The 26,800-nt window shown below is 39.0% G+C and overlaps 1 protein-coding gene across 1 annotated transcript in view; it reads right to left on the bottom strand.

Moving 5' to 3' along the window:
• Nucleotides 1-24,878, bottom strand: part of adgrd2 (adhesion G protein-coupled receptor D2) — a 133,144-nt gene extending 108,266 nt beyond the window's left edge. The window contains exons 1-10 of the mRNA XM_067969489.1: nucleotides 24,831-24,878; nucleotides 24,580-24,610; nucleotides 22,560-22,808; nucleotides 15,439-16,077; nucleotides 14,414-14,521; nucleotides 12,260-12,345; nucleotides 9,794-10,075; nucleotides 6,498-6,609; nucleotides 2,891-3,043; nucleotides 844-958 (exon numbers count right to left, since the gene is read on the bottom strand). Coding sequence (XP_067825590.1) covers nucleotides 844-958; nucleotides 2,891-3,043; nucleotides 6,498-6,609; nucleotides 9,794-10,075; nucleotides 12,260-12,345; nucleotides 14,414-14,521; nucleotides 15,439-16,077; nucleotides 22,560-22,808; nucleotides 24,580-24,610; nucleotides 24,831-24,878 — 1,823 coding nt within the window. The remainder of the gene's footprint in view (nucleotides 1-843; nucleotides 959-2,890; nucleotides 3,044-6,497; nucleotides 6,610-9,793; nucleotides 10,076-12,259; nucleotides 12,346-14,413; nucleotides 14,522-15,438; nucleotides 16,078-22,559; nucleotides 22,809-24,579; nucleotides 24,611-24,830) is intronic.
• Between the last annotated feature and the right edge of the window lie 1,922 nt (nucleotides 24,879-26,800).

Here is a 26,800-nt window from a genome sequence, read left to right as displayed (position 1 = left end):
CTTGCATTGGAGGCAGTTCAGAGAAGGTTCACTAGGTTGATTCTGGGTATGGAAGGGTTGTCTTATGAGGAAAGATTGAACAGGTTGGGTCTATACTCATTGGAGTTTCGAAGAATGAGAGGAGATCTTATTGAAACATACAAGATTCTGAGGGGACTCGATAGGGTAGATGCTGAGAGGATGTTACCCCTCATGGGGGAATCTAAAACTAGGGGTCATAGTCTCAGAATAAGGGGTCTCCCATTTAAGACGGAAATGAGGAGGAATTTCTTCTCTCAGAGGGTCTTGAATCTTTGGAATTCTTTACCTCAAAAAGCTGTGGAGGCTGAGTCATTGAATACATTCAAGGCTGAGTTAGACAAATTTTTGATCAGCAAGGGAGTCAAAGGATATGGGCAAAAGGCGGGAAAGTGGAGTTGAGGTAAAAATCAGATCAGCCATGATCTCATTGAATGGCGGAGCAGGCTCGAGGGGCCAAATGGCCTACTCCTGCTCCTATCTCTTATGGTCTTATGGTCCAGAGCTGGAGGAGTCAGGTGTTTTCTGTACAATTTATAATATTTTAATAAATGGAATTTAATTTCAAATGGTATGTCTAACTTACATTGTTATGGATAACCACGCATAACTACCCTAGCACAATAATGTAGACAGCCTATATCTCAATATACATTGGAATATTCACAACCAGTTTTGTTCTTTTATGAAAAATTCAGGGAAAAATGTCACACTGGATTTTCTAAATAACATCAATTCTGTTTTATGTTTTCAGTGGTATTGATACATATCAGATGGATGAATGGGCAAGCAGAAGACAGATACTTAAAATAAATTTTCACTCACTTAAATCCTTCATCAAAAACTGTTTTCACCAGACTATTGGTGCCCAATGTGCCATTTCCTAGCAAACTGTGAAGAGTGCCATACCAGGTGTTCACAAATGTAGCTGTTGTTAAACCTGTTGTATTATAGGTGCAAGAAAGAGAAAAGGATGTTTTAATTTACTTGGTTTGAACATTCTGATTTGTCCTTCCAATTTTTGTGTAATTTATTTATGGTTTTACAAAGCACTCTTTCTTATTCTTTTGTCAAATTATTTTCTGCTGTTATACCTTCAATACACATATACCAAAAGTTAATCCTTTAAGGTAAATACAGTAGTTAAATAGGCTCCAGCTTCTTCTATCGATTCTAGTTGTGACAGCCTCACAGGTATGCAAAATTATGATGGGAAAGAACCTGAACTGTGTGGCTGAAGAGGTATGAGACAAGTGTTCGAGGACTCTCACAAAAGAGCAGACCAGCTTATTTTTTAAAAATTGAGAAGCCAAAATGAAGGGCCAAGGCCCATAGTTAAGGACACCACCAAGGGTGAAAAGAGAATAGCTGAAGACGAGGTAAATCAGGAAGTTGTTATTAAGAGATGCCAAGTTTGGGCTTTAAAAGGTTGTAGAGTGCAGGAGGGAGGGAAGATGAGGGAGTTAAGAAGTTCCACGCTTTTGAGGGATTGGGAAAGAATGAGTTCAATTCGGTCACTGTGTGATGGATCATTAGTGCAATGCAACAGAGATGTTGGAAGAATAATAAGTAGGACAAGAGATTTGGCGAAGAAAGTTCAGAGAAGCACTGACCATTGTTATTTTTGACCCCCGCGATTGGCACCCCCACCCCCGCAATCAGACCCACCCACCCACGCGATCAGACCCACCCACCCACGCGATCAGACCCACCCACCCCTGCAATCAGACCCACCCACCCACGCGATCAGATACCCACCTCCCAGTGATCAAATCCCCCCACCCCCACGATCCGATTCTCCCCACCCTGGGATCAGATCTCCCCCCCGCAAACTCTCCGACCCCCGACCTACCTCTCCTGCCCCAACCCCTCTCAAGTCCACTCCGACCCACGATCTCTCCAGCTCTCCCCTCAAGTCCACTCTGATCCATGATCTCTCCAGCTCCCCCCTCAAGTCCACTCTGACCCACGATCTCCCCAGCTCCCCCCTCAAGTCCACTCCGACCCACAATCTCTCCAGCTCCCGCCTCAAGTCCACTCCGACCCATGATCTCTCCAGCTCCCCCCTCAAGTCCACTCCGACCCACGATCTCTCCAGCTCCCCCCTCAAGTCCACTCCGACCCATGAACTCTCCAGCTCCCCCTTCAAGTCCACTCCAACCCACGATCTTTCGGGTTCCCCCCTCAAGTCCACTCTGATCCATGATCTCTCCAGCTCCCCCCTCAAGTCCACTCCGACCCACAATCTTTCGGGTTCCCCCCTCAAGTCCACTCTGATCCATGATCTCTCCGGCTCCCCCCTCAAGTCCACTCCGACCCACGATCTCTCCGGCCCCTCTCCCTCACCCACCCAATGTCCCCCCATCGACCCATGATCTATCCCACCCTCCCTCCTTTTCGCTCCCCGGCTGCGGCCTGGTGCTGCAGGCCTATCCGTCTCTTAATCTGGCTGGCTGCGGCCAAGAAAAGGAGTCCAAAAATGTTAATGAGGTCCTGCTATTAAATTTGGCAGGACCTCTGGGAAACCTGTACTTCCGAGTTTCCCGGCCACTAAACCCCCTCCCCGCCTCTCTGTAATTACGGGGGCCATTAACTCAGTACAAGTATCATGGTGAGGTTCCCAATCCATTGTTGCAAGATTGGCCCTAATTAATTGACAATCACCCCAAATAAAACATTTGTTCTACTCTGAACCTGAAGTCCAAACTCATTCAACACTTGCTTCTTGTAGGACATCATTACACATCAAAGTTTTCAAGACAGTAGGCAAACTCCTCATGAGAAATTTGAAAAGGTCAGCAAATAGGTTTTAATACATTTTTGCATTAAAGTTAACCATCACTATATTTCTGCACACAAAACAGAATAGCACACACTATTGAGCAATACTCTCCTTTTTCTTGAAGCTTTTCAATTGCTTCTTTAGGAAGTCCTATTTGATCAGCTGATTTGTTGTTCATATCACTCATATAAACTTCAATGCCATTTGTGAAATTGCTGAGTATCTTCTGTCTGATTTCAAGTTCTACAAAATGCAATGGAAATAGTAAATACAAGGATTTGACTCAATTAAAACATTTAGTGAAACGGCTCACCACCACCTTCTCAAGGGCAATTAGGGATGGGCGATAAATGCTGGCCTTGCCAGCGACGCCCACATCCCATGAACAAATAATAATAAAAAAAGAACAAAATACTAATCTTTGATGTGGCAGTGCTGACAAAGGTGATTGTTGTCAGGCTTGTATATATTACAGACAATGGGGGTAATTTTAACTTTGTGAAATGGTGCAAAATGGGCAATATCAAATAAACCACCCATAATACACCACGTCTGATTTTCCTTTCCATTCAATGGAAGGGGAAAATTGAATGGGATGTATAATGGACAACCAATTTGATATTGTCCGTTTTACACCATCGTCCAAAGTCAAAATTACCGCCAACATATTTTGGAAAGTAGAAATCTAACTTTGGTTTTGTTGCTTTTTCAATCTTTAATTGGCTTCCTTTTTACCATTTTTTTTATTTTAATGTTTGTGCTCATCAAGACGAGGGATATTAATGTTTGGGAACACTGTCCGTTTCAGGTACCCTGGATCAGGCTCAAGCACTGCCAGATGCAGAATAAACCTCCAAACAATGGGCCTCAGCCCAGCCAGTGCAAACCTTTCCCATTTCCCACACATTTCTGAGAGATGTCAGTGATTTGTACTGAATTAGAGGTTGTTTTGTCTATAGGCACACACCCGCTAGAAATTGGCCCATACTTATCTCATGTAGGACCCTTATAGCCAGCAGGCAGCGGAGACAGAAAGTTGTGGGTTCAAGTTCTATCCTAAGAATGTACCAGAGTTTAAGCTCATTATTTATGCTAACATCCCAGTGCGGTACTGAGGCATTGGCAAATGTGTCGTCCTTCAAATGAGGTGTTAAACCAAGGTCCTGTTTGCCTGTTCTGGTGGTTCAAGTGGAAATTACAAACCCCGTAGCACCATTTGAAGAAGACGGGGAGTTCTCCCGGTCTCATAGCCAACATTCTCACTTCAACTGATATCACCACAAACAGGTTAAATGGTTATCCATCTCACTGGTGTGCATCAAGCAGCTGCTGCACATGCCTAGAAATACAAAAGTCACTGCGCTTCGAAGTAATTCATTATATGTGAAGCAATTGTTGTGTAATATGATAATTATCTATATGAATACAAGTCTTCCTTTTATTTTAATTCTTCAGTAAAGTGTCAGTTGGTTTGCATTCTCTGAGTGAGAAGGTTGTGGGTTCAAACCCCACTCCAGGGACTTGAGCACAAAATGTAGGCTGACATTTCAGGGCAGTACTGAGGGAGTGCTGCACTGTCAGAGGTGCCGTCTTTTGGATGAGATGTTAAACTGAGGCCCTGTCTGCCCTCTCAGATGGATGTAAAGGATCCCTTATTCGAAGAAGAGTAGGGGAGTTTTTGCCGGTGTCCTGGCCAATATTTATCCCTCAACTGACATCACTAAAAACAAATGATCTGGTCGTTATCTCATTACTGTTTGTGGGACCTTGCTGTGTGCAAATTGGCTGCTGCATTTCCTATATTACAACATGGACAACATTTTTTTAATAAGTACTTCATTGGCTGCAAAGCGTTTTGGGGTGTCCTGAGGTCATGAAAAGCAATATATCAATGTAAGTCTGTCTTTCTTCTTTCTTTCAGTGGGAATTTTTGCACCTACCAAGTGCTATCCTTGTGTCCTGAGTGAGATTGCAAATTTAAGGCTAAATTAGACAGTTTTGTCTGTGAATATATGTGTGAAAAGAATTGGGTTAGGACCCAAACTCTTACAGTGAACAGAGAGAGAACGTCATCCCATCAGTTTGGGCTGGATTTGAATCTAGATCCCTGAAGTGTTTACCAAGTGCAGCCTGCAGTCCCATTAAAATGAAAGGTCACTATCAGAAACATTCCTCTAACCTTTCTCTTTTCAGATACTGATGGATCTGCTGAGCATTTCCAGCATTTTCCATTTAATTTTTTAATTTTGTATTGTTATAGTTTTTAAATGATTATGTAAAAAAAAGTTAAGCTTTAAAACACTAATATAAAAGAGTTTAAAAATATCCGTGAAACCATTTTATTTGTTGTTAATTTGTCCCAGCGATTACAGAAGGTAAATTGAACTTTGTTAAAATGATGCTGGTAAAAATAATCAATTTCAGCTTTTCCAGAAAAGAAAAAGTGGCTTCTTGCTCCAAGTATAAATAATGCTCCAGACAGTCCATTATAGACGTAACAGCAATTATCCATGAGTCTGTGACCATTCCTAAATGACAGAGGACATATACAATTATTCAGGCAGATTGCCTGTTGTTTGGATGATATATATTTTATAGAAGATCCTCTTTTCCCCTTTTTCAAAATGAATCCTAGAATCTTGCAGCACTGAAGAAATCCATTCAGCTCAGTGATAGAGCTCTCCATTTATTCCCATTCCTCTGCCCGTTCCCCATACACTTCATTTTTATCTTTTTCAACTCTCCAATAAGAGCGAGCCTAACCACCTCCCCTTGACATTCAGTGGCACTACCATCGCCAAATCCCCCACCATCAACATTCTGGGGATCGCCATTGACCAGAAAGTAAACTAGTCACATAAATAAAGAAAAAGAAAGAATTTGCATTTATATAGCGCCTTCCACAACCTCAGGACGTCCCAAAGTGCTTTAAAGCCAATGAAACACTTTTGAAATGTAGTCACTGTTGTAATGTAGGAAACATGACAGCCAATTTGCACACAGCACAAACAGCAATGCGATAATGACCAGATAATCTGTTTTTAGTGATGTTGATTTAAGGATAAGTATTGGCCAGGACACCAGGGATAATTCCCCTGCTCGTCTTCAAAATAGTGCCAAGGGATCTTTTGCGTCCACCTGAGGGGGCTGACAGGACCTTGGGTTAACGTCTCATCCGAAAGAGGGCACCTCCGACAGTGCAGCACTCCCTCTTTTTAACCTTCTCTGTAATAGGGAGAAGAGCCTAGTTTCCCTAGTGTGCTCATTACTAAAGCCTCTCATCTCTATGATCATCCTAATAAATTTCTTCTGTACCCTCGCCATGGCTTTGACAACCTTCCTAAAGTAAGTGCTCAAAACTGTGGCCTAACCAATGATTTACATAGGTTTACAATTATGACTTTGCTTTCGTACCTTATGACTCTATTAATAAAACATAGGATCCCATATGCTTTATTTTTACAGCTTTATCATCTTGTCTAACCAGTTTTAAAATGTCAAGCTCAGGTGGCTGGACAGGAAAGGGGCCCGTTTACAATGATGAACAAAGGAGTTGCAAAGTGACAGGTGCATACTTCCATGTTGTTGATAGGATTTTATTTGATGTGTTATTGTGCTCTGTTATTTTTAGTCTAATGTCTGAAGAATGACCAATGTTTAAATATTTGCTCTAAGTGATTCTTGATGTTATACTTACGGATGTTTTTGCTTCTAATGACTATATTCTCCTGGTCAGAAGTGAGCAGCTTGTTCAGATTTTGTACCATTCTGTCAACGCCATAAACTACTGCCATTGGTCCGAGAACAATCTAAGATCAAAGATTATGAGACATTAATAAATTGAAAGGATTTTATAAAAACAGTGCAATAGTCAAGTACTTTTTAAAAAAATCATCTTCCTTATTTTGTAAGTTATTTTTCCACTTCTTTCCAACACTATCAAGGCTCAGATAAACAGACTAACAGATGAACTCTTTTTAAGGCTTTGCCATTGCAGCCCTCTAACCAGGCGCTGGTCATGATTGAGTGGCCCAGAATGGCTCAGTTTACAGATTGCCTCTCTGTTAGCAGCCCCTGAGCATCCACTCAGCACCTCTCCAACCACAATAAAGAGAATTATGGTTGAAAATTCTGCTAATCTGTGGGTTAATGCACGGGTGGACCAAACTAATATACCAATAGGCTGTATTTTTAATTGTGTGATTGCAACATATTGTTTTTCCATGAAGAATTAGAAATGTCACTAATAGATGAGAATTTTTTATTGGTTTACCATTGCTTCTTTGCTTTTCTACCCAAGTATTGATTGAATAATTAGTACAATCTAGACTAATTATGATTAGGCAGAGTCAACATAGTTTTATGAAAGGGAAATCGTGTTTGACAAATCTATTAGAGTTTTTTGAGGATGTAACTAGCAGGATAGATAAAGGGGAACCAGAGGATGTAGTATATTTGGATTTTCAAAAGGCATTCGATAAGGTGCCACACGAAAGGTTGCTGCACAAGATAAGGGCTCATAAGGGGTTGGGGCAATATATTAGCATGGATGGAGGATTGGTTAACGGACAGAAAATAGAGTAGGAATAAACAGGTCATTTTCAGGTTGGCAGGCTGTAACTAGTGGGGTGCCGCAAGGATCAGTGCTGGGGCCTCAGCTATTTACAATCTATATTAATGACTTAGATGAAGGGAACGAATGTAATGTATCCAAGTTTGCTAACGATACAAAGCTAGGTGGGAAAGTAAGCTGTGAGGAGGACACAAAGAGTCTGCAAAGGGATATAGACAGGTTAAGTGACTGGGCAAGAAGGTGGCAGATGGAGTATAATATGGGGAAATGTGAGGTTATTCACTTTGGAGGAGAAAAACAGAATATTTTTTAAATGGGGAGAAACTATTAAATGATGATGTTCAGAGGGATTTGGGTATCCTTGTACATGAAACACAAGAAAGTTAGGGTGCAGGTACAGCAAGCAATAAGGAAGGCAAATGGTATGTTGGCCTTTATTGCAAGGGGGTTGGAGTATAAGAGTAAGGAAGTCTTGCTAAAATTGTATAGGGCTTTGGTGAGACCACACCTGGAGTACTGTGTACAGTTTTGGTCTCCTTACCTAAGGAAGGATATACTTACCTTGGAGGTGGTGCCATGAAGGTTCACTAGATTGATTCCTGGGATGAGAGGGTTGTCCTATGAGGAGAGATTGAGTAGAATGGGCCTATACTTTCTGGAGTTCAGAAAAATGAGAGGTGATCTAATTGAAACATATAAGATTCTGAGAGGGCTTGACAGGGTAGATGCAGAGAGGCTGTTTCCCCTGGCTGGAGAGTCTAGAACTAGGGGGCAAAGTCTCAGGATAAGGGGTCGGTCTTTTAGGACTGCGATGAGGAGAAACTTCTTCACTCGGTGGGTTGTAAATCTTTGGAATTCTCTACTCCAGAGGGCTGTGGATGCTCAGTCATTGAGTATGTTCAAGGCAGAGATCGATAGATTTTTGGACTTTTAAGGGAATCAAGGGATATGGGGATCGGGCGGGAAAGTGGAGTTGAGGTTGAAGATCAGCCATGATCTTATTGAATGGCAGAGCGGGCTCGAGGGGCCGCCCAACCTACAACTGCCTCTTTTTCTTATGTTCTTAATGTTCTTATGTTCTAATTAACTGCTTTTCCATAATAATTTAAATAACCACCATCTTGTGTGCATAACTTAAGCAGATAGACTGGATGTACAGTGCTCATATGGCAGAATGATTAAGCTGAAGTATTCTACATAACTGCTATAAGTCACTGCAGTACATTTTTATTTATACTTGCTCAAAGTTGAAATAAGTGACATTCATTAATATTTTTTATGTCCCTGTTAGCTAACATATCAAATTTCATTCCCCTGGGTAATTTACATTTGTCAGGTGTCAGTTTTAATGACGAGCAATGATATATGATAGAGTGGGGAATTGAAGAACTCTTTATAGGCCACCTATAGATAATGAAATCACAGATAACAAGTGCACAAACAGTTTAAATCATATTTTATTCTACATGTGTGATTAGTATTTTGACTGGTACATGAAAATCATCAGTGCTGCTCAGTAAACTAATAGAAAGCAACTCACCTAAATAACTCATAAAATTGATAGTTCTCCTTTAGACCCCCCCCACAAAAAAAATGGAGAGGCCCATATGAGTTTGACACTTCACCATATACCCTCAGCCCAATGCTAGTTAAATCAGTTCCCACTCAATAGCAAATAACGTGAAGTAAGTTGGTCTTGAATGGCAAATAAAAGTCTTTCCCATTAACCATCTAAACATTTTCAAAAATTCAGGCCCTGATTTTAACTAGGAGCCAACTTCCGGGGGTGAGTTTGATGTCAGTTCGAAATTTACCCGCAGCGGAAAAACCGCCTGGGTATCATTTAAATGTTGCCGGCCGACATCCCACCCGTTCGTAGCAGGAAATTTGTGTGACCCAGAGGCCACCCTCTGAGCAGGTAAGTCCACAGGATTGGCTGCCTGGGTGCCCGTAGGGGCCCCCACATTCGGGAGGGGGGAGGTGAGTTCATGGCAGGGGAGGTCTGATATTCCCTCCTGCTCCTCCTGGCCCCACAAGGAAATTATTTTGAAAATTTGAAACTTACATTTATGGGCCTCTTCTGGCCCCAATCCAGTCCCACGCTGGGTTGGCCTAGTGGGAAACTGACTGCTGTTTACCGCCGGGTGGATAGGGTTAAAATCACACCCGTTTTGTTTTAAATTTGAATAAGGAACATTTTCAGAATCGTTTTCTATCGGTATTCTGAAAGGATACTAATGAAGATTCTGTCAAGGTACAAACATTCTAAATTGAATGTCCCCTAAGCAAAATATCACTCTGATGTGGTCTGATCACTGATTCTTTCCTTATTGTATGAAGAACTAGGTTACACTTCAAAATATCTTGCCCAATCCCTAATTCAAACAGTTGCCACTAAATTAAGAAATACGACTGTTTACCTCATTAATTTCAGTCCACATTTCCGCATTGTGCTGATCAAGAACCTCACCAGCTACTTCTACGAAGCTTCGGCTTATATTCTCCAGAGCTTCTCTGGTGTCATTTACGTGTACTTCCATGTTGGCAACATTTTGTAGCAAGCATACAACACTTAGCATGTCAGCTGGTTGCAAAGTAGCATTTTCTTTGCTCAGAACATGTTGTACTGTCTTCAGTACAGCCTCAGCTTCAGAAATATTGGGTACAAGTTTGGCACTACTCAACGACATGTACTCAGTAACCTGTGCAAGGAGAGTTTATGTTAATTGCATTAATGTGATTACACCATTTCATCCATCGCTCCTGTGTTATTTAAGCAATTAATATAAAGGGATGGCATAAACTAAAAGCGTAACATTATCTTTAGGTTAATTTAATCTTTATTGCCATGGCTAATATTTAAAAATAATTATAAAAAGTAAATGTGCTAAATTAGTAACAGGGTCAACTATCTGATGGCCATTTGTGAATGTTTATTTATATAACAAAGGAACTGAACATAACACTAACAACCCTACAAGTCTCATGAAACCTCCCAATGACCTTAATTTCTGATTAACTAATCCTCATATGAATGGTCGTTGCTTTGGAAATTGTTAAGCTACTGAAAGTACACGCCAATACGCATGCGCTGGGGAAATTCCTTAGGGGGTTCTCTCAATCAATCGCTGTAACTTCAGCGGAAGATCGGTAGGGAACCCAGACAGACGCGTAAATAGAGTTTCCGCTGATCTTTGGCCGAAGTTACGGCAGCCCATCAGGAGAATTCCCAAGGAAACTCGCAGCGATGGACTTTGACTTGCACTTTTTATTTAAAACATTAGTTGTAGAATGCACCACACAGTCAGGGCACTGAGCCAAGCAGGCCAGGCCTTTGCTGAGTAACCTAATCTCAACTGGAACAGAGATAAGGATAAAAATTGACCTCACTATCACTGGATAAGGAGTTGGGGGAGGAGGGGGGAAATCAGCCAAATTGCCCAATCTTGAAAGCTACTCGATAATCCTAATGGAATATGTATTTTTGTATCAGTATCAGATGAGACCTGGTTCTGTTGTGATTCTCCTATGGCCATATAATTTGTTGAAATTCACCGTCTGGGTTCACATATTAAGAATGACTACTTGAGCAAAGTACCATTCAGTTCCATGGAGTTCCACCCCAACATGAGATCTGCCTTCATGAGAGGAAGAGTACGAGGAGAAAATTACAGGGAGGAATTCTTTAATTCTTAGAAATTCCAAACATCTTCTCTTCCACACTGAAAGTGATCTCAGCATTGATCAAACTGAAAAAGTTCTGGAACTGCTAAAAAAATTTGAATCTAATTGGGAAATTATCAATATGAACTTGAACACATTATCTGTAACATATACTTTTAAAAAATTCAGCACGCTGATTAACAAAAAACGATATTGTAACTGGTGATTAAATTTTAAGCTATTAAATGCATTTAGATTTTAATGTATTGAATACATTATGTGCATTTCAAAAAGGAAAGGAAAAAAAAACTTGCATTTATATAGCACCTTTCATGTCCTCAGGATGTCCCAATGTGCTTCACTGCCAATGAATTACTTTTGAAGTGTAGTCACTCTTGTAATGTAGGCAAATGTGGAACCAAATTGCATAAAGCAAGGTCCCACAAACAGTAATGAGACCAATTTTGGTGGAGTTGGTTGAGGGATAAATATTCTTCTGGACACAGGGAGAACATCCCTGCTCTTCAAATGATGCCATAGGATCTTTTACATCCATCTGAGCGAGTAGACAGGGCCTCTAGCTAAACATTTCATCCAAAAAACAGCACCTTTGACTATGTGACAGCCATTGACACCATTTCTCCGATGTTGCTACCGATCTCCCGTCAAAGTTACGGCGGGAGAATCCCCGCAGAAATTACTGACGTATATTTTTAAATTAATTTCTCTCATCTTGGGATTTAATGCAGAATTTATATTGTACTCTGAATTCAATCAGAAGTAAAATTTATATATAAAAATGATAGTTATGCTATAGGTCACGTAAAGAACTGGGGGTCATTTTAAACTAACCTGCCTGGCAGGAAACTGATATGATCGGATTGGCTGCCCGTTTTATAACCCGCCCGCTTTTACTTTCAATGAAAAGTAAAACCAAGCGGAGTGTTAAACAAGCTACTGAGATGGTCCCATCGGTTATCCGCTGGGCAGGTTAGGTTGAAATGATCCCCCTGGTTATAGATTTTAAACCAGGCTGATACATACACAGGCATCAACAAAAATAAGTTAGAAACATGTTATACAATTATACTATGTTATATTCTTAACAATGACCATACTTGTTATAGAACTTGGTGAATAAAATATCCAGAAGTGACTGTACTATTTTCAGACAAGGATTTTATATCAGAATGTCCTTGTAATAAATATCAAAAAGAACTTACCATGCTATTGTTAGAAAATTCATTCAATTTAGTCTTGAATAAGCTTCTTGGATCTGACTCAAACTTCTGCAACTTCAAATATGTATCTACAATACAAAGAGATACATCATTCCACAATGCTTTGTACGAATCATTTAAGATAGGACAGCTATTCTTTGAATATCCCAAAATTAAGTTTTATCTCTGAAGAACATCAGAGTATAACATTCTCCTACAATACAAAGCACAGAATTAAAGTACTGTTTATAATATACTCAAGCTTATTTGTGTAATCTTATTTGTATAGAACTGTAGTCAATAATGTTAAATAACATGATGGTGAATAGGGCTAATCAGTTGAACAACTTATTTTATGACAGTCCTTTAAATACTGGACACACTGTAAACATCAAAAGATCGTCAGCATTTCTATGATTTTTCTTAATTGAATCACAAAATATTCTAAGTTTATGAAATATTATTACGTTTTAGAATTTTGTGTTACAATAAGGATTTTGGTAAGTTGTGTATCTGATGTGTGAAAACCCATCACCATGAGTGAAAATTTCTGAGCCAAACTACTAAGAGACCTACATCAATAGAATTCCAGTTCGCTGATAATAGAATTAATATTCTCTTCCCACAGAAATTCCACGTATCTAAATTCAGGGAACTAAGACACAGATTGGCAAAAAACAAGACTTAAGGATCTCATGATTGCATAAAGGTATTAGCCATGGCTTAGTGGGACCACTCTCACCTCTGACTCAGAAGGTTGTGGGTTTAAGTCCCACTCCAGAGACTTGATCACAAAATCTGGGCTGACACTCCTGTACTGTTCTGAGACTGAGGGAGTGCTGCACTGTCGAAGATGCTGTATTTTGGATGAGACGTTAAACCGAGGCCCCATCTGCCCTGTCAGGTAGACGTAAAAGATCCCATGGCACTATTTCGAAGAAGAGCAGGGGAGTTATCCCCAGTGTTCTGGCCAATATTTATCTCTCAACTAACATCATTAAAATAGATTATCTGGTCATTATCAGATTGGCTGCTGTGTTTCCCATATTACAACAGTGACTGCACTTCAAAAGTACTTAATTGGCTGCAAAGCGCTTTGGGATGTCCTGAGGTCATGAAAGGCACTATACAAATGGAAGTTCATTCTTTCTTTATTGCTGAAGTTTAGCCAGCTAAATGAGCCAGGTTGTCTGATCAGTCATCAATACTGCGCTAAAGTTCTGTGGATCTGCCAGGCCAGGTATCAGATTGATGAGTCTGGCACAAAGGATTAACTCAGTTTCAACCTCCCATCACCATTCTTGCTTTCTTCGAGCCAATTTGATGTCAAAGAGTACCTGCTCACCCTAACCCCAGGAGAAAAATCACTGCCATATATCTCTGTTGTGATTCCTCTGTCCTTTCTTTCATGATGTGGAGATGCCGGTGATGGACTGGGTGGACAAATGTAAGGAATCTTACAACACCAGGTTATAGTCCAACAAATTTATTTTAAAATCACAAGCTTTCGGAGATTATCTCCTTCATCATCTGACGAAGGAGATAATCTCCAAAAGCTTGTGATTTTAAAATAAATTTGTTGGACTATAACCTGGTGTTGTAAGATTCCTTTCTTTCATCAGTTAACATGGTATTCACCAATACAAATTCACATATGCCAGAGCTAAGGCAAGGCAGAAAGTAATTTAAGGTGATTTTTTTTTAAAAGGTCCAATTTTGTTTTAAAGGTTAATGACTACATTATTGTTGCATTGTACTTTATGTAATTTTGGGGTTCTTACTGATAAGAATATGGGAAGAATAAATTCCCAGCAATTTTACCAAATGTTTTTACAGACCTCTAATTCCATGTAATTTACTGAGTATTTTCTTACTGTCACAAAAAAGATAGAATTTAGGAGGTGTGTAATTCTCTGAAGAGCCATGAAACTGAGGCAATTTAAAACAAAATCAGGAATGCATTGATAAACAAAAGCTCAACTTAACCAAATCAGACGGGTTAAAAGTTGCACAAAATAATGAAGAAATAATGTGTTTCTAGTTTCCCATTAATATGCAATTCAATGATGCATTAAATGTTGCTGTTTATTGTATTCAAATATTTGATTGACGAAAAGCACATGTTCGAGATTTTCAAATGTGTATCAGTTAACTAACCTTTTTTGAACTGGCAGAGGAATGACAGCGGATTCTCGCAGCCATATTGACCTTTAAATCCAGAGACAGCATCAAAAGTTTGGCATTCAGCTGAAGAAACTTTCAGTGCTGTAATAAAACAACAAAATTGTGTTGGCAACTTCAACTTAGGAGGACAATGAAATTATTATCTGAGGTAACATAAATGGTGTATTTACTAAATCTGTCTCCAAACTGATTAAATGTACCCCAAAAGAAATTTAATGTTTTCTCAGCTTCTATCCAAATTAACCTTTTCATTTGCATATGCGCTATATTTTAGGTTTGAATAAACTGCACTCCAGAGAGTATTAGCATATCTGTTGGAGCTGTTAAACAATAAAACTTCATAGCTGTGCAACAACTTACGAACTGAAATTTTAGCACAATGACAATTGTCAGCAAGAGACAAAAGCAGTACTCAGAAAAAAAATCACAACTGGATATTAGTACCTGTTTGAGAACACTGCATAATCAGTTCTGTGCACCCTAAATGTAACTTTAGTTCAGTATTAATACTCCACTCATCATCTGTGTATGATACTTCTAGAAGTACCGTGATGAGCCAATTACAAAAAAATTCAATGACATTTATATTTAAATATTCATCAAATTACCTGTGTTTTAAACATTTTCTGAAAGATGTTATTTTGATGTCAGCGTCAAAATAAATAGCTTAATGCCAGCGATTAAATAAAGCCGATCGGTTCTGGTCTAAAGAGTAATGCATTTCCAAATTGATATTTGGGATTAAAGATGTATATTAATGTACATTTAGTGGACCTGGTAAGATTCTTTTGGATTATTTTTAAAATAAATTTTAATTGAAGTAACGTTTAGCAGCAACGACATGGCAATGAGTTTCAAGTGTGATTTCCTTAGCTGAATTAAATTTTCTGGAAAAAGACAATAAACAACCTACAGAATTTTAATATTTACTGCAGCTTCTGATTGTGCAGTAGAGCTTTTGCAAATCATAAATTCATAACATCTACCCGTTTTCTTACCTCTACAATTCAAACGAATTTCCGCAATTTGCACTGTGGGTTCAATTTCCAAACTGTCCAAGTTCCACTCATAAATGAGGTTTCGCTGAGGGAGTGAGCACACATTGACTGCTGTAATCTGACTCACATCCAGAGCATGGGTCCAAATGTTCAAGTCTGTGATATTGCCACTGAAAGCTTCATTTTGTTTGAATGTACCTCCTAATGAATCTTGATCTTGACCAATAATAAACGTCCCGCTTCCAGCAATAATTTGAGAACTGTAGCAACCATCTCCTGAACTCACCTTTATCCCGTCAGCATAAATAGACCAAGCACCATTTTCCTTTTGCCATGTCACACAAATGTGATGCCACTGTCCGTCACTTTTTAACACGGATCTATAAGGAGTATGATGTCCATGAACTATCAGGGCTAACTGGACAAATCCAACATCATCGATGCGGCCACGTAGCTGAAATTCATTGATGAACACTGGAATAGCATAAGAAAATACTGTGGCAATGCCAGAAGGTTGGTTATCCCACTGAACACGAGCGCAGGCTGTAACAGCAGGCAAAGGAGGCAGCACACTGAGAACTTTGGCATACTTAGTATCTGTTTTGTTCTGGAATATCAGCACCGCCAGTTTATCAACACCTGAAGTAAAAGTTCAAACAAAATCAATTAGAATTTACACATTAAAAAGTAGAATTTGTAAATTTTTGATGTGGGGAGTTTTTGGCAGTTTGCGAGTTTGATGTTAAAAAAGCAGAATTCTTGACATACTCATAAAATGTTGACTTTTGCGACCTTATTTCAAGATTCCAAACAATTACCTTATAATCCCTCACATATATATGCTAATTTTCATAAAGAAGCCACTTAAGAATTAATAACGGTTGCCGAGAGCTACAATTCCTAAAATCAGATTAAAACAATGTTTTATACAAAAAATTGTGTAACTAGCTGATCTTCTGCGAGATCACTTAGGGTGGGGTAGATCTTGACTTTGTGCGATAGTACAAAATGGGTGATGGCCAGTTGGCAGTCTATTATACATCTTTCCTAATTTTTATTTCCATTGACTTCAATTGAAACGTGTTGCTCAGATGGGAGAAGGATTGAAAATGATATGTCCTAGGGGTCAGTGCTGGGACCACTTCTGTTTTCACCATGTATAGAATGATACAACACAGAAGGAAGCCATTTGGCCCATCGTGCCTGTGCTGGCTCTTTGAAAGAGTTATATAGATGACTTGGATTAGAATGTAGGGAGCACCATATCAAAATTTGCTGATGACAGAAAAATAGGGCCTTGGCAAACAGTGAGAAGAGCTATAGAAGATTTCAGGAGGACATTTTTTGAAGTGTTTTAAATGAATTGATTAGTTCATTTTTAAAAAAATATATTTTTTATTGATAGGTTCTACTGACCGATTATTTTCCTAGGGGCTTGGTAGTTTCTCATTGGCAGTTTTTGTGGTTCTTTCCTGGCTTTTGATTTATATATTTCCTACCTCTTCGAGTCTGATTTGCAGCTGTTTTACTTTGAGCTAATCTACAAATTTTACAGCAAAAGTGTGACAACCGGAAGTATGACAAAGAATAAATATGTAAGACTTTTAATATATTCCCAGTTAATCTCCCATGGTGTTGATTACAGAGATTGAAGGCAAAGTGAATTCCCCAAAAGTTCAATTTTAATATTAAAATCAAATATCTATCTAGACATTATTAAAAATAGGATGTCATGTCATCTTTTCATTCAAAAGTCCTATGTCAACAGTGTCTATGGATTTTTCTATATTAATTGTGTCCACATCTGTAGATGCCTACCCTGTCACATTTTTAATAGCTTTTCCCATTGTGCTCTGAACACTGGGTAGCATTGTAGAGCAGACTAGTTAAACTTCATCGAAAAGTTTTTTTTATTATTTTTTTCCTTGGTAACTGTCATTTTAATTTCCAAAATAAGGGATTAAACAAAGTTTTCAAAAAATTAATTATATATTTCACCATAGGTTGATTAAATTTATCTGCTGAATTGTCTTTTAATGCCTTTGTTGATGTTTTTCCTTGAAGGCCTCAGCTGTCTCAAAAGCCTGGCCTTTGACTGGATATTTTACCTCACTGCAGTTAAGACAGAGCTTTCAATCACATCTATGCATTCTGAGTCTATGCAGTTTGCAGAATTTTTCATCATGTGTGTCCTCTTATCCTGTGAAGATTGAGATTTTTTAAAACAACAAACTAGAGGTTAAATTGTCAAAGCTTTTACTTCAGGCAACTGTTGAATTTATATAAGTATGTTATAATTGTGCTTTTCTATTATGAACTCCTCGCAGAAAACAAAAGCAGCAGCGTTAACAGAAACAGCTGCTATTGTGAGAGAGCCGAGGTAGGAAAATGAACAGCTGTTGGTGATGCTTTTGTTGATGGTTAGAAAAGAAGAGATTATTTATAAAAATGGATATTCAATCATGGCTTTTGGTTGTGCATATTCAGTTAAAAAAATGTTTCCAGAACCAATTTTTGAAACGTAACGATTTTTTAATAGAAAAACTTGGAAATGGCATAAACAGTGAACTTTGAACATTTTATGGGGTAATTTTTGCTTGTTTATGGGAATGTATATTCATTAAAGACTGTATGTCAGCAAACTCATTGGGCCTGATCTTGCTGGAAAAATAACGCATGTTAACGATGCATGCTGTGATTAATGTGCAAATCGGCCAGCAAGTTCAGGGGATTAAGAGACACGGCCTGAGTTGTGAATCTCCAGAACTTGCTGGTCGATTTATGCTGCTCCACCATTTGCTTCACATAAATAGCATCTCGCCCTTTGCCTCCCCATTATTTTTAAGAACTTGCTGGATTTTCACATTAATTGCCCATTAAACGTGCCATATAAAGTTAAGTCTTGTAATTAAGAGTGTAAGTACTTTTTTAACGACGTAATAATTGTTAAAGCAATGCCAATCAACCTCTTGGGCCCAGATAAGTAACAATTTAAATGGTCCAATCTCATTCCTGCATGTAGTCAATTGTTGTTAGAGATTTTAAAAATGGCAAATTTAATATTTTAAAATTTTTCTCCTGATTTTCCTTTCTGTCTCTTTTTTCTCTCTCTTAATCCAATCTTTCTTTGCCTCTTTTTATTTCTCTTTCTGTACATGATTTGACATTAATTTAGTCACTCTAATTCACCCTCCTTCTCCATCGTTCCTGTCTCTTTCTCAATCCTTGAATCTCATTGGTTAAGGAGATATACTGTTGGTCCCATCGTTCACTGAGGTCCCAGGTGCCCAGTTGCCCTCACCTCACCGTTATCAGTTCACACTCCCAGCAAGTTATGGTGCAAAAACAATTTTGAGCGGAGAAAAGTCTAACTAATGGCGCTCCATGAGATGCCTCGCTCCAGCAAGATCCGGCCCAATAATATTGCACTTCTGCCGCATACCAGGAGTGCGTTTCAGAAAATTGCGCAATCCCAGTCATTGATTTTCTGTCCATTAATTTTAACAATCAAAAAATTTATACTTAAATGCTTCAAGGCTGACCATGGGGATAGTGCTGGTGGGGGTACCCTGCATGTGGAATGTGAGGACTTCATGGTTCAAAAGGGGCCAACCCCCTCCACAATGACCACAGGTCCCAGGATCCTTCTTGCTACGATCCCAGGCCATTCCCAGTGTTCTTAGAACCTCCCTCTCCATGTTCTTGGATCCTTAAGAGCCCACCTCAAAGTACTACTAGGCCCTATCCCAATAATGCCAGATCCAACAGCCACCCACAACTGCTGATAAATGAGTGTTCCTGGTAATACGACTTTGCATAATACCCCAATTCTTATAAAACCTCTGTCTCATAGTGAGCAATCTCACAGAAGGTCTGTTAGCATATTATTAAAATCATTATCCCCTGTTGCCTATAATCATTCCTAATGGGCATTTCCATGTTAATTTTGTCCACATTACTGTTACATTTGTAATTGCCTGTGATGCATGGAGGGGTTGCTACAATATGATTCCATTCTACTAGGTCTCTTCCCCCACAAGGATGTTAGACCCTGCTCCTCTCAATACTGCCGGATCGTAGGAGCCCCCAATGGTCCAAAACACCCTCCTGGATGCTGTTGACCCTCAGGATCTCCCTCCTCAGATTTCCTCCCCCCTTCCACTCCTAGTTCCCACAACCCCCTCGGTGATCAGAAACCCTGAGACTACATTCTCAATGCTCCTTAATCCGATAATCACTCTCAATGCTCCCAGACCTTGAGAACTCCCTCACCAATGACCACAGGTCCACAGATAGTTCTCACCTCAATCCCAGATCCTAGGCCTGCCCAGTGTTCTTAGAACCTCACTCTCCATGTTTTTGGAACCTTTGGAGCCCACCTCAAAGTACTATTAGACCCTAAGACCCCATCCCAATATTGGCAGATCTCAGGGCCATTCCTACAGCTGATTAAATTACTGTTCTTGGTAATACTACTTTACATAATACCCGCATTCTTATAAAACCTCCTACTCTTAGTAAGCAATGCCACAGAAGATCAATTAGCATATTATTAAAATCATTATGCCCCGTTGCCTATAAACATTCCTTATGGACATTTCATTGTTAATTTTGTCCACACTACGTTTACATTTGTAATTTCCTGTGATGCATGTAGGGGCTGCTGCAATATTTTATTCCAATTTAAAGCACTTAGCCCTAAGTCATGTTTTCCCTGTCACAAAATCACAAAGACTCTTTGCAATTCTCTGCTCCAATGCAGCTGTCCTGGTCGCTATCTTGTGCTGACAGCTCAAAACCTGCTCATAACACAGAGAGGTCGAGAAGGATGAGAAGGAATAGTGGACCATGGACACAGTCACTGAGGATGCAATGCTTGTAGATAGGGTGCAGTCAGCTTGGAGCATTGACGAACTAATGTCCAGGTGTAGAGGGCGAGTGAGTCCAGGAGCTGTTTGAGGGGAAGATTATCAGTGGACGCAATGCCAAAGGTGTCCCCATGGAAAATGAAGAGCCAAGGGGGTGCAGAGAATCGATGATGAGCCAGCATTTGGTTGATCCTTGGGTCCAGTGGAGGTGAGTGGTGGCCTCGGTGATTAGTAATTCACACCAATGGATCCAGTATACCAGCGGAGGGACGAATGGAGTCAGCGACAATGGGAAGCAGATGGAAAGTGGCAGAGCAAAGGTTCTTCGATAGCAGCAGAGCAGACTCCAGAGCAGGATGGGAACCAGCAGAAACAGATCAGAGTGAGCTCAATGTAGAATGGAAAACCCCTGGAAGAGCAGCAAAAAACCGAGAATGCAGCCATAGGCCAGATACTAGAATCAAGACAACTCAACAGAAAATACAGTCTCTGTGGAAAATGGCAGTGACTTGGAGGTCACTATAAGGTCCAGAAGCAGTGGAGAAATGGACTTCAGCACTGGGGAAAGTGGATTTCTGTCCAGGATCCACACAGCAGCAAACTAAAGCTGAGAAATTAGCAGTGCATGGAAGTACAGTCAGGTAAAAGCAGCAGGTGGTGATGGGCTGTTGGCTAGAAAACTTGAAGTGACTGAGTAGTAGAGCAGAGCCAGAGCAGCAGAGTCTGACAGTGTAGTCCACTATGGCAGCGTAGTCTAATTTGAGCAGTGTTCCAGCCGTTAAAAAGAGCCCAGTGAAAACAAAGAACAAGCGGGTCAGGGAATGAGCAGTGGGCTCTGCACAAGTAGAATCATAGAATCTTACAGCACAGACAGTGGACATTCGGCCCATCATGCCTGCGCCAGCTCTTTGAAAGAGCTATCCAATTAGTCCTACTCCCCAGCTCTTTCCTCATAGCTCTGCAATTTTTCCTTTTCAAGTATCTATCCAATTTCCTTTTGAAAGTTACTATTGAATCTGATTCCACCACCCTTTCAGGCAGTGCATTCCAGATCGTGACAACTTGCTTTGTAAAAAAAATTCTTCTAATCTCCCCTCTGGTTCTTTTGCCAATTTTCTTAAATCTGAGTCCTTTGGTTAATGACCCTCTCCCAGTGAAAACATTTTCTCCTTATTTACTCTATCAAAACCCCTCACAATTTTGAATACCTCTATTAACTCTCCCCTAACTCTTCTCTGCTCTAGGGAGGACAATCCCAACTTCTGTTGTCTCTCCGCATAACTGATACTCATCCCTGGTAATTTTCTAATAAATCTCCTTTGTACTCTCTTCGAGGCCTTGACATCTTTCCTAAAGTGTGGTGCCCAGAATTGGACACAATTCTCCAGCTGAGTCCTAACTAGTGATTTATAAAGGTTTTGTATAACATCCTTGCTTTAAACATGAAGCTTGAACCTGTAGTTTGGACTAAAATGCACCCACTATTAGAGCCAAGGGATCTTAAGCAGTGAAAGAGAGGAGATTGGGGGAGAAAGGGCAAAAGATAGCATTAGATGACCAAGAATAGATTTGCAGAGATGAGCTCATTAAGGGTCTGCCAGACCAGCCCACTCTCGCAAGTGAGGAGCCATAAATGTCATTAAATACAATGCAATCCACTTCCTGTTAACTTTTCCATTACAAATTCCTATGCCCACATTTATAATGCTTATGTCACTGTAATTATGCCCGCTGTCAGAATTGTACTGCAGTGCCTCCACTGCTGGGAGGGTGTAATTACAGCATAACATTTATAGAGGCAGTTTCCATGTGGACACATGAATTTATCAAAATTTGATAGGAAGTGTGAGCAGATGCAAGATTCTTAATATATTAAAATAGATGCATTTCTATATAAAATTCTTGACACTTCCTGTTTGTAATGCCTATTTCTTACTGTCACAATTTAACATTTGTGGCATTGGTAATTACCAGAGGTAAAGTCTAAAGTATAACGGTAAAGCCTGCATTTATAGGCAATTCTGTTAATGTCTTCTATTCAGTCCTCTCATGACTGGTGTCACTATGGCATGCTCACTCCAGTCTGCCTGCCATTTAGTCCTGTTGCAACAAACATAGCTAAAAGACATACCATTTCCTCGACTAATTATGAGCAAAGGCTATGGGAGATTCACTAGTATGCTATATTTATATGTTTTAATAGAACCAATTTTCACATTTTATAAATATGACTAAAATGGTCTTATGACTTACCGTTCTTTCCCACAGTTATATTTTCCTTTTCAGATGCCTCATTAAGTTTTCCATTGATCCATACTTGCTGATTAACACCTTGGGTAGCTAACAGATCCAACATAACACTCTTTTCTTCAGCATTACTAACAACAGGCAGACTGCCAAAGCGGAGTTCACAATATTTGGATGCGTGCTGCCATTTTAATGGTGTATTTATATATTCATAAATGTAGTCTGATGACTGAAAGACCGATGAATTACTATAAGCTGTTAAAGTGGAAAGCAAATACAGTTAACAGCCAAGTACTCACATTTCAAGTATTTTATCACTATAATTGTAATTGATTAACACATATCATTTATAGTGGGACCTCCATTATCCACACTCCAATTCTCTGCTTTCCTGATTATCCACCAGAATTTTTGTGGGACAAAGTGAGAAAGTGCTTCATTGTACAGCTTGCAAATGTTTCTTGTAATTTGTATTCCATCTCCTTTTCTTGGTAAATAAAACCACATAATGCTTCTTTTGTTATTTGTACTATACTTGCCTTCATATCTAGGGTGTTGCTTTACCATGAATGAAAGACCAAATTTTGGGGTCTCTCAATTATCCACATATTTACTTTACTACCAGGAGGGTCCCCCTCCATTTATGGTGGATGCTGAAGATTTCATCTGTATTTGTATGTGTAGCATGTAAGTTCTTGATATGCCTAAACTTTCAGATGCTAACTCAAAAAGTTTGTCAATCATGGGTATAATGTTTCCAGCCAAAATCTAAAAAACACTGCAAAAAGTAAAAGTGTATATACAATCACTATAAGGCATCTTGCATCATTTTTATTCAATACATTAAACATTTAGGCAGAAAAATTCAGCCATAGCATGCTCACCAAATTTTATTCCAGTTACCAGTATTATGGAAATTTATGACCTGTTCTGAGAACAGTATTTCTTTATACAGGAAACAGCAAATTTGGTAACATTTTACTTTGATTCTTCTCATGTGAAGTAATACATATTCACAATATCGCCATGATTCAATCATATTTTAATGTGAAACTACATCCATGAATCTATAATTTCCATTGATTTATAATTTCATCTTGTTAAGCAAATGAAGATGGTAAACAACCTCATCTGGAGAGAAGAATGACACAATGAGAAGCATTAAAGCATCCTTCAAAACTGCAATATTCCCAATTAAAAACAAAAACTTTTTTAAAGTCAAAATCACTCCCATGGTTGCTGTATCAGTAAAACACACAGTGACAATTTATTCTACTTGGAAGGAGGGCCTTTACAAAACGTACTCATGACTTTGTGAATGGTGAATGCTTCAGCTTTTCTTAGTCACGAAATAAATCAGATGATCCAAAATTCACTTTCTATTTCTCACATTTGGTGTACATGTGTATGCTACAATAGAGAATTAAAAATGAAATGTCAAAGGATTTTTTTTGCTAGTTATATTGTGCAGGCCTGAAAACAGGTTATATATATTTTATCGATTTGCAGAAAATGTCCCCATTGGTATCCTTTTAACAGTTAAATTACCCGCAACAACCTCTTTTTTTCCTTTTTGTCTATTTGTTTGTGTTTAAACAGCGAGTGCTGATGACATCATCAGGGAAACTGAATGGGAGGCGTTAAGTCGAACAATGCAAAGGATTTGAACTGAGCACATAATTGAAATGACAAAAATCCCTGAAGTAACCCACAGTTCGCCAGTGTACACTTGAGTATAATTCAAGTCTGTCACTTCCCAATACTCCGTCAATGACCTGATCAGAATTTACTTTTGAAACCGGAATATTCATACTCACATAAGAAAATAGGAAAAAGCATTAAGCAGCTAATTCTTGAAAAATTATTTTTAAAAGACTCTACCCAGAACATGACCCCATTTTAAAGAACATGATATTAACATTTGACTTATAGTTTACATTTGATATACATATATCTTCTGCCATCACTTCTATATTGCATCTTGAGAGGAACACAATTTGCTCAAGTTACACATACTCATTCTTACCATGTGAATGAGTTCCGTCCAAACTACAAACCTGCAGAAAGAAAGTAGATGATAAGAATACACGTTATCTTTGAAAGAACCGCTCTTTTAAGGTGATTGAATATGTCACATTCCATTTTATTATATGTGATTCACGATTTTATCAATGTTTTAGGGATTACATTCTGAAACTTCATCCATTTATAATAAGGTCCATTGATTTATGGCAATTTCCTTGAAAATAGAACCATGTATAATAGAAATAAACTTACCAGAAGTCCGCAGAACCAAAATGCAACTCTTGTGATTGTGCCACACATTTTTCTTCTTCAGTTGAAAGGTTTCCCTATAACATTGGGTTTTTAAAAGTCATATGAAAATAAATTTAATACAAAAAGTCAGGAAGTTTGACTATCCACATATTTATGGCTGCTTCTCAGCGCTCCTGGGGATTGTCGCCCACTGAACAAGACGAACCCATCGGGCAATAGCGCTTAATTGCTCGGGGATATTACAGACGGTGGCTTAAACCTTTGAGGCAGATTTATGTTCCTGCAGAATAAATCCAGCAAATGTATTTTATTAGGAATTCACTAATATATCTATGCAATAAAGTTACCAATGCATATAATACTTAAATAAAACTCAGAATTATAAAAATAAAAACCGAACCATACACAAAATGGAACCGTTATTGTTGAACCAAAATAGGCGCTTAAAAGACTCGGAGACAATTTGAAGCCACTTTTTTCTGATGAATTCGGCTGCGAGGAAAAACTTCAAACACTATTTTAAATGGGGAGGAGGGGGGTGAGATACAATAACCGTTAGACTCTCACCAATGTAAAGGGCCAACTTCTTAAAAGTACCGTCCTCAGTCACACTGCCTCAATGTATTTGATCTGAAGATGCCTTACTGCCGGGGGTGACACTGTTAAACAGACAGGGCTCAGCGCTTCATTCAGGTATCTACCTGGCCCTCACAGTTCGATTTGGAAATACCCGCTGTTTTTCGTGCACGCAGCAGGAATTTTAAAATCCGCAATTATTAGATAACAAGTCGAAATTTAAAACTTGTCAAGTGAAACATTTACTGGTACAGAATTGGTAAAATCCCGCTTTACCAAAAACACTGTTTTAGGAACAAACGATGAAACCTTCAAAAGCTTACCCCAAATATAATCCTGTCCTTTAACAGACGCTGGGATTTTCAGTTCCACCCATATCTCGGTGGTTGTTTTTCTTTTAATCTAAATTTGATGACACTTTCGTCTCTTATTCGCCTCCTTCAGGCCCACTTTCCGATCTCTGGCTGGTGGAGAAGGGAAATCTCTTCAACTTTTCTTATGGTAATGAGGCATTTTTCAAAGCACACTTTGAGCAGACGCAACCCTTTTCTCCACATAAACTGGTTGAACTGCCTCACTGAGTTTTCTTTTTTCTTCCTGTTTACTTTAATCTATTTTTGTTTTAAAGGCACAACTCACCTCAGGTTAATTTTCTTTTTTTTTCTGCGGGAGAGGGAATATACGGGAAGGTCTTCTTTATGAAGCAGTGTGTGAACTATCTACAGCCCGGCTGCGCTATACTTTTATCGGTAGGTAAATTGTTTGCACATTTTCGAAAAATTGAAACCAGAACCAAAAAAAAACTAACCGAGGGTCAAAAAAAAACTCAGCTGAGCAGTATTTAGAATTGTTTCCGTTTTATTGCGAAATTAAAAAATGCCCCAAGACTTCAGAACGAAAGCAGACAAACTCAAGTGAGAATAATTCCTGGTAGGGAACAGGGGGGCCTGGAAAGGGTTTTTATTTGTGTATAAAAACACAACCGTCCTGTTAAGAGAATCTGCATATTTACTGATCAATCTTGCACTTTCTGATTTCCTCCTGTGATTTTTGTTCTTCCAAAGAAGAATAATTGGAGATTTTTTTTAAAAAGGGAGGGGGGTACAGTGTGTATTCTGAAAGTTTGAACGAAGCACACACTAAATAATCGGACACAGGCAGGTTATTTAACTAAAAATGGCATTAGGGCGCATTTATGTTGCAAATTTTTAATTTCAGTGAGAGTGTACAGCATAGGTTCACCAGGATGATATCAGGAATTTAAAAAAACTATAGTTATGAGGTGAAATATTGTTTCCGCTCGAGAAGGGAAGGCTAAAATAGGATTTAGTAAGGACCTTTAAAATTATGAGGGGTTTTGATCGGGTGAATATGGAAATACTAATTTGGTTGGG

Source organism: Heptranchias perlo, chromosome 31, assembly GCF_035084215.1.
Source record: "Heptranchias perlo isolate sHepPer1 chromosome 31, sHepPer1.hap1, whole genome shotgun sequence".
Taxonomy (NCBI): Eukaryota; Metazoa; Chordata; class Chondrichthyes; order Hexanchiformes; family Hexanchidae; genus Heptranchias; species Heptranchias perlo.
This window is presented reverse-complemented; position numbering and strand designations above follow the sequence as displayed.